Genomic DNA, 8,286 nt, shown 5'->3' on the forward strand with positions numbered 1-8,286 from the left:
TATATAAACTACTGTTACCTTCCTTCAGTTGTCGCGAAACTTGTTATGATACAACAATCGTAAATGGTCTTACCCTTTGAATTTTCTTTTTTTCCTGACACCTTATCCTTAAGCTGCATCGGTAGCATCTCCCGGAACGGTATCTTTCTAACAACCGGATTACGGCAACTGACTCTACTATGAAGGACATCAGCTGCTGAGAATTGCAAAGGGTCGGTCGTTCTCATCTTTGCAAAAGTAAAAAGAACAACTAAATACGGTTTAAAAGCCTAGATAATATGCAAACCGAAACACGATGCGATTAAACAGAATCAAGTTCTTTGTCAACTGCATTCAAATTAGCATTAGTTCGAAACAGCGGGCGCGAAAGGCGGAAGCCGATGTTGTTTTGATACTCGCAGTTGGATAGAGGGTTTAAACAGAATTGAATATCGTCGTATTTGGACCGGTTCGCTCTGGCCCGTGTGTTTGGAAGCATTTAGCACAGCAACAGTGTTTTGCACAACGAATTCGAGCACAAAGAAACACGAATACTCAAATCAAAGAAAGGAAAAGCTCGCGAGCACGTAAAGTACTGACAGTTTTAACCAAATTAAGTAGCATTTCAGTAGCCAGAATACTCGGGGTATGATAAAGTATAATGGAACGAAAATGCAGTCAAGTTTTTTGTTGTCTGATATAAGGTTGCTCTCGCAAATATCGTAGATCTCGAAAACTTCTGGCCGTTGAATTTGAGACGATAAGTGTTGTGAATCTCACAAGGGCCAACCGGCAATGCCGGCAAGTTTGAAAAACGCGGCAATTTTTCGTAGTCACTGTGGTCAAAATTTTAGTGTTTTATGTAGAATTTTGATCAATACCCAGACGCAGTCGAACTTCAGCCAATTTGACTATAGTGCATTTAATATGTAGCATACCGAATTATAGCCGCAATTTTTTTTCAATTTATGAATCGTTATCGATAAGACTTATATGTGCAGGTATTGTTAAAATGCAACTGTTACGTGTAACAGAAGCGTGTTTTTGACCATACTATACCAGCCGAATATCAGTTGTTCCTTTTTGTTTAATAACATAACGTTGTATTAAAAATAATGCGCTTGCTAAATGACCATAGCCTGTATTCCATGAAGCACCAGCAGTAATCTCACAGGAAATCAATTTTTTTTTATCGTTGCAGGATATTAGCGATCAAACGGTGTATTAAAATATGGCCGAGTACGTAGCGGGCGCGCTGTCTGCTTTGTTTGGCAGAAAATCGTCCTTCAATAACGCCGAGGGCTCTGAACCTGTTAAGTTGACACACGTCAAGCAAATGTATGAGGAGTTCAAGCCTCGTAAAGCGCCCACAAAAGTTGGCAAAGAACTGGGCGATCAGCAAGTACAGTTTAAAAAGCAAGACGTCAAACGGAAATTGGCCGAAGGGAAGTCCTCTGAGGCCGCTCATATTACCGCAAAGAAGGGCCGCTTTGTTTACGCATTGCCACAGACGGAGAAGCTTAACGAAAGAACTCCGAAGGCGTGCGAAACCCTAAAGAGTCCTAGAAAAGGCATGAGTAACAAAGAGGCCGCTCTGTTTCGAATTAACAAAAAAAAAGCAAAATCGGAAACAATTGAACATGACAGTGGGGACATAAAAGTACAGAAGCGGACGAAGAAAGAACAAGACAGTGAACTAAAAGAAACGGCTAAACATAAAGATACTGGTGAGTAAATCGCAGTTTTCGAATGTTTTCAATTAAACTAGACAGGCAAACATTAAAGACTACTAGACTTATCATCATCGTAATCTTTTGCAATAAAATAACACAGAACATTATTTTGCGCTAAACAGAAGCCACTGTGCATGGATGTTCTTTCAGATAAGGTGAAATCCGAAGGTGTCGAGAACGAGGAAGATAACAAGCGCAACTTTTGCTATTACGAGGATGATCCTACATACATACCCAGGACGATCTTTGTCAAGAATCTACCTCCAAAGACAAGAAGGAAACAGATAAAGGAAATATTCGGGAAATGCGGCGATATTCTTTTTGTACGATTCACAAACGCGATTCCAGCGAAGTCTTCTATCCCAGCCGAGGCAGCGGTCAAGAAACGATCTCTTATCAAGGAAGGAACGACGGTGTGCACTTTCATTTACTATAACATACAGGCTTCAACATTAATTTCTCAGCTAATGATGCAGAGCGATCAAGCTTTTATAGTATCAATTAAATAACAGTCATATTTAAGCCGTACCCCACGGAGCTCAATCTGAAACGTCAGCATTAGTGTATCAGCCTTTACATGTACCCATCAGTTATAACTTAGCATTATTGTACCAGCTACACGAACTAGCATATATTCGCAGGACATCGTAGCGCACTGCGATTCGCATTATTATGCCCTTATATCATTTTTCCACCGCATTAAATTATTCTGCTTACTAACTTTTCAATACAACATTACGTTCCGTTAACAGATATGCTCATATGTCGTATTTGCCGATATAAACTCGGTGACAGCAGCGCTCAGTCTGAATGGGATTGAGTTCGAAGGCCACCATCTTCGAGTTGACAGGCGTGAAGCGTCAACTGTTCCGCCAAAGAGAAGCGTCTTCTGCGGAAACATTCCCTTCGATGTCACAGACGATGAACTCTGGGAATTTTTTGGTGAAGCAGGCCAAATCGATTATGTGCGGGTCATCAGGGATAGTATCACGGGTATGCTCACTTCTGATCAAACCGGCTAAAAATTAGTAATTACCGATTTGCATCCCCATATATATATGTGTGAGAGTTAATTACCGAGAACAAAAATATTTTCAAAAAGTTTTCAAATTTACGTATATTACAGAGGAACACAACGGGAGGTTAATTATTAAGAATTATGGCGATTTCTTAATTGCAATCGTTGTTATACTGCATTGGACCAATATCAACCAGCCACAGACAACTTGAAAAATTTAACAAAATACATTGTTTCTAGGTAATGGTAAGGGGATAGCATTTGTTGTATTTAAGGAAACAAGTGCTGCGATGATGGCTCTAGAGTTTTCGGGAAAAGTTTTGAAAAATCGCACCATTCGAGTGACCGCGATTGAAAAAAAGAAGCAAAGCGGAGACGCTCGTGGAACAGTTGCAGCGTCGAAAAATATTCAGGTAATAATCTCCGTAAATGTTTGCACTTGCACAGATGTTTGCTGTATAATAGACTAAATTCGCCATATTAATTACAATAATATACTTGTTGACTAATCTGCATACTGATGCTGCAAGACTAAGCTTTTTTCGTCATCGACATTTAAACAGATGGGGGGCTCTAAAGAACGAATCAACAAGAAGAAAATGGAGAGAAAGTCCCAGCAACAGGAACGAAAACAAAAAGGATTAAAAAAATGTGCTGGCAAATTTGGCAAACAGAAGCGTGAGAAGCTCAAGAAAAGTATTAAAAAGGAGAAGACATCGAAGTTCAAAAAGAATCTTGCCAGGAAACTTCAGGGTATGAGTTGATGAGGTAGCGATTGCTACGCGCCTCGTATAATCTACATCAGCCACGTGGAAAGCAGACCCCTGTACCTCAATGAAGACGAGATTTTTACAGAGCATACGAAGAAAGTGCACTATACTATCATTGAATTATACATTTCTGACTAGAAAACACGTCGCAAATAGATTACCACTTAGGTATGTTTGTTCGGCGGAGATTCATGGGGAAATTTATCCAGAAGGCTGCCATTAAACGTACCGAGACATACCGTAACAAGGAAAATGCACAGCATAAACAATTACGTGTTGTCAAGCCTACTTGGCTTAGCGGCTGTTGTGTAAATTGTATAGAGATAGTCCGCCATTATTAGCCTTACTGCTTATACCAAAAGGGTTTAGATAACGGTTTTACGTATTTAAAGAAAGCTCAAGCCATCAATGATTACGTATTTTCTTAGAAGGGATCGTAAACCTCATACACAAACTGCAGCCAGTAAAAGTGATCTACCTGTATAATTCGAAGAAACACTAAGTATAGGCTAATAATAATTGTTATTTTTAGAAGGACGGTTCTTTCATCGATTGGCAGTATCATACCTTTGGCATACGTTCCATTACTCTTGGGAATTACATCACATTTAAAAGGAACGGATGTACGCATTCTCGAATGTATCTCGATCGGATTTAGAGAAATGGTTTATGACACACCCTGTGATTATTAGAAGTTTAATGTTTATTAGTTAAGGAATATGCTAAAATAGTCAAAAATGGATCTTTTTTCTGCTGGATGTTTCCTGTTTCTTTTTAATTCGAGGCTACGAAAAAATACTCGGAATCATCTTTTTTTAGGTCCATATCCAAGGACACACCCCCATTAAAAATCTAACTGAAGTGGGTCTTGCTGGACTTATGTGGGGTTTCTCCAATAAACCTATGGAACGGCGTGCTAATTATACAAGCAGCTATTGAGCCCTATATTTTATTTTTCCTAATTATATCTTTTCCTGTAGCTTCTTATTCTCCGAATTATTAATATATGGCAATCCTTTCGCTACGTGGCAGAACGCCTTTTAGTTATGGGTACCATGGCAATACACTTAGGAGCTGCGCACTAGCCCCTCAGGCTACGGCGCGGGGTAGACCCTCTTTGGTTTATCCTTTTCATTCGTAACCACTAAAACGTTTTTCAAGTAAAGTATTCATAGGAGCATCAAAGTATCAGACTTTATGGCCGCATTTTTGTGCTACCGAGTTGATGCCTCCCAAATATGGCCCTACCTTTCTGTAATATGTTGTTACAAAAACATATGTGGTTCAAGACACTACTATTAACCATTGAGAACATTCACATAAATTTTCTAAAAAATTCTAAAAAATATTCTAAAAAATTACTGATTCACATAAATTGGTAAAAGGTGTTTGAATCAGAAATATATGTTATGTACTCCCATGTACTAACCTAACGACCAATAAATACCTAGCGAGAAGAACCCGAGTTAATTTAATCGCGCCCATTAACTATTTAATCTATATTAATTTAAGTTGAGCAGATTTGCTTCATTTTTTAGGTATATATACCTAAGATGACCGTGACAACACGCTTGAACAACGATTAATTTTTTGTAATAAAAAGTGAATTTATACCTCTGTTGTTTCTTAGGTGACTATACATGATCACAAATGATATTTATTAAAAGTAAAGTGTAAGTAAATCCTATATATCATACAAAAAATGGTTAAACACATAGAACAGGTATATGTGTCTGTAAAGAAAAGAGTAGATACATAGTTAAAAAAAAATTTCGATAAATCATCAAATGTTTCCGTCTTGACTGTGTAAATACAGGACACACTAGACATGTGAGGGTCTGTGTCGGTTGGACACACGTGCTGCATCAAAACACAACCCATACGTTCGATTTCGCAGGACCTCAGCCATATATTTGCGCGCTATCATCGCTGTGCGTTGTGACTAATAAGTCCGCAGATTGTTGGACAACATAACAATTTCATTCTTGCAGCGCTTATTACTTTTATAAAGACAAATATGAGGCCTTTAACAGACGAGGAGACAAAAGCCGTCTTAGAAAAGATAGACAAGTTCATCGGAGCATCAGTGAAACTACTCATAGACCGGAAAGATGGCACGTACTGCTTTCGTATACAGAAGGACAGGGTGTTTTATATTTCAGAAAGTGTACTTAAAATGGCTTGCAACGTACCCAGAGAGCAACTGCTGATGATGGGTGTCTGTTTTGGGAAGTTCACTAAATCCGGTAAGTTGTCAAGTGCTGCTCGCATTCTAGCTCCCTTAAGTCTGTCGGATTGAGCTATAAACTATTACTAAACTACAAAAGATGTAAATTAATTGGAAGCAACCCAGCAGAACTGCAGTGGCATCACTGCAAAGGCGTGGTGGAGATTTTACTTGAATGAACATACAATTGAGGACAACAGAGTAGACACAGCCTTTCGGATACATTTTGTAGCTGACGGGCTAGTGTGAGCCATAGGACTTGCATTTCTTAATGTTGCAAGATTCCTTACTGTAATTATTTAATGCGTTTTTAAAGAGTTTTTTAAGCCAGTTCCTGCTTGTGAAATAAGCAAATAACCTTACTCATCCATTCAATACTTCGACACAGAACGGCCTAAGCCGCTGTATCTTCAGAGTACAAGGCCTGAAGTATTCCGTGAAAATTTTTTTCATAGACAGGTAAATCCTGCTCTTTCAAATGACCAAGATCTGACTTGTCGTTTCTGAGTTTATATATATATATATATATATATATATATATACGTATAAAGTTACGATGGCGTGCAGTTTACAGTGTTGTATCATCTAAGAAACCGACTGTAAACAAGGATCTCTTTGCGTACAAGAATTAATAAAAATTTTACGTGGATTTAAAGCTACAACGATCGTAGCGAAAAATAGCATTTGTTGTTTTTACCGTGTGTATTATGCTTTCTATCCCAAAGGCAAATTTCGGCTACAAGTAACAGCGTTGGATCAAATTGCGCCGTATGCGAAAGGAAAAGTATGGCTTAAGCCAAGCGCTGAACAACAGTTCCTCTATGGACATAACGTGTTCAAGAGCGGCGTGTCGCAGATTTCCGAAAACGTAGAGCGTTATCAAGGAATTGTGGTCTACAACATGGCAGATCTACCGATTGGTTTCGGAGTCGCAGCTAAGGCTACAGCCGAGTGTAGGAAGGCCGATCCCATGACAATTGTCGTTTTCCATCAGGCAGATGTGGGCGAGTATCTTCGGTGCGAAGATACCCTCCTATAAATTAATATTATGTACAAAATGATGAAATCAAATTGATTTAGAATACTGGTTATAGCGTGTTTGGAACCGTCACCTATAAGTCATATATTGGTAAACATCAGTGGAAGCCAATAAATGTATATACTTAATGGGGTGACTTGTTATGAAGAGTTTTCTTATTCATATCTGTATGGATGACATATATATATATATATATATATATATATATATATATATATTGTAAAGCATTTATCAAGGCTTCTTAATGTTATACTGAAACAGCGTCTTTAAACAACTCCAACAGCGTTACATTCGTTCTAGCAGTTTGATACCTATGGTATATAGAGTTAGTGTTCTGACTGACTGTCAACTCAGCTCCTTGAAGAAACAATACCCAAATCACACAGGGGCATCTTTAGGGTAGCGAAAAAAAATAGTTTGTACAAATTGATTAAGCATAGTTGGAAGTGTAGGCGCATACAATGTATGCAGAAAGTGTTTAATGTCTAAATGAAGTTGTCGCTCAAAAAGCGTCATCAAATATTTTCATTGTCGGTTAAAAAAAGAGTAAATGCGTTTTATATGTAAATTAAGTGGTACTACTGCTAAAAGAAAAAAAGAGAACTTTGTTGTAGATTGTTTTGAAATTAAAATATCGGCTCAGTGATATTATTACGTGTGTTATATCCATCCTATGTAAACTATGAAAAAAAGACACATACCTAATTTTTGCTAAAAAGATCCAGACAAAATAAAAGCTTTTGATCGCCTTTAATCGAATGAATACAATAAAACTTCATCGTCGACTAGGTGTATGTGTCTATAGCACTGCTCACATTGCAGAAAACAAACTCATCTTAGTGTAAGGTCTATACCAGAAACCAAAGGCGCTACGTTCAGACAACCTTTAGATCGAGAATGAATAGTAATTTTCTAGACAATCTTCAAAAAAAACGCGGAACCTGATTAGAGGTTTTGGCGGGGCCTAAATTTGGTTGCGTCTTGCTGTAGTTTAGATTTCGCTCTATTTAATAAGACCTGTTCATATTTAAGCAGCATTCCTTTTAAGGCAAATGAAACAGAACAGATGAGCAGAAGTCTTCAGATGCATCTATAAATCAGTCGCTTTGCAAAAGACTGTTTTATTCTGGAAGAAACTCGTATGATATTCGAACGGTAAGGATGGTTGTGTAAACCCAAATAAAGTAAGTTAGGAAGTTTAGTGTGTTCCAAATGTTGGCAGAAGAAAGCCCAAAAACAAAATATTTTTTTGACTATCGTTATTGATCTAGCAAGTTGGAGTCTATGTCTTGACACAAAAACACTACGATAAGGGACGGATGTTTTGGCGAGCCTCTGCGTACCCATACACAGCTCGTCATTGTAAAGTGTGTATAAGCATTTATCATTGATGTCGAATGATTATTATGATGATGATCGAGCGACGGCGTCTCTAGCGTTACGAGGCTATTAAAACAAGCTATTCATCATCGCAAAACCGTTCAAGCGTGATAGAAGGGCAGGCATGTATATATATATAT

At 38.1% G+C, this 8,286-nt stretch overlaps 3 protein-coding genes across 5 annotated transcripts in view; 2 read left to right on the top strand and 1 right to left on the bottom strand.

The window, feature by feature from the left end:
• Positions 1-382, bottom strand: part of LOC111269140 (uncharacterized) — a 3,525-nt gene extending 3,143 nt beyond the window's left edge. The window contains exon 1 of the mRNA XM_022848533.2: positions 74-382. Within this exon, the coding sequence (XP_022704268.1) occupies positions 74-227 (154 nt within the window). The 5' untranslated portion in view covers positions 228-382. The remainder of the gene's footprint in view (positions 1-73) is intronic.
• LOC111269137 (uncharacterized) overlaps positions 1-4,975 on the top strand; it is a 12,377-nt gene extending 7,402 nt beyond the window's left edge. Inside the window, exons 1-6 of one of the 3 annotated variants that reach the window (XM_022848529.2) lie at positions 421-571; positions 1,181-1,706; positions 1,863-2,125; positions 2,465-2,705; positions 2,971-3,143; positions 3,294-4,975. In XM_022848529.2, coding sequence (XP_022704264.1) covers positions 1,211-1,706; positions 1,863-2,125; positions 2,465-2,705; positions 2,971-3,143; positions 3,294-3,494 — 1,374 coding nt within the window. In that variant the 5' untranslated portion in view covers positions 421-571; positions 1,181-1,210 and the 3' untranslated portion in view covers positions 3,495-4,975. Of the gene's footprint in view, positions 1-420; positions 572-1,180; positions 1,707-1,862; positions 2,126-2,464; positions 2,706-2,970; positions 3,144-3,293 lie in introns of those variants that run through there. The other 2 variants (XM_022848530.2, XM_022848531.2) reach the window with 2 other exon arrangements.
• Positions 4,976-5,211: 236 nt separating this feature from the next.
• Positions 5,212-6,909, top strand: LOC111269138 (60S ribosome subunit biogenesis protein NIP7 homolog). The gene is made up of 2 exons (XM_022848532.2): positions 5,212-5,746; positions 6,453-6,909. Exons 1-2 carry the CDS (start codon positions 5,518-5,520, stop codon positions 6,764-6,766), a joined length of 543 nt encoding a protein of 180 aa, XP_022704267.1. The 5' UTR covers positions 5,212-5,517; the 3' UTR covers positions 6,767-6,909.
• The last annotated feature ends 1,377 nt before the right edge of the window (positions 6,910-8,286 follow it).

The sequence above is a fragment of the Varroa jacobsoni genome, unplaced genomic scaffold (genome assembly GCF_002532875.2).
Source record: "Varroa jacobsoni isolate VJ856 unplaced genomic scaffold, vjacob_1.0 scaffold_1356, whole genome shotgun sequence".
In the NCBI taxonomy this organism is placed as follows: domain Eukaryota; kingdom Metazoa; phylum Arthropoda; class Arachnida; order Mesostigmata; family Varroidae; genus Varroa; species Varroa jacobsoni.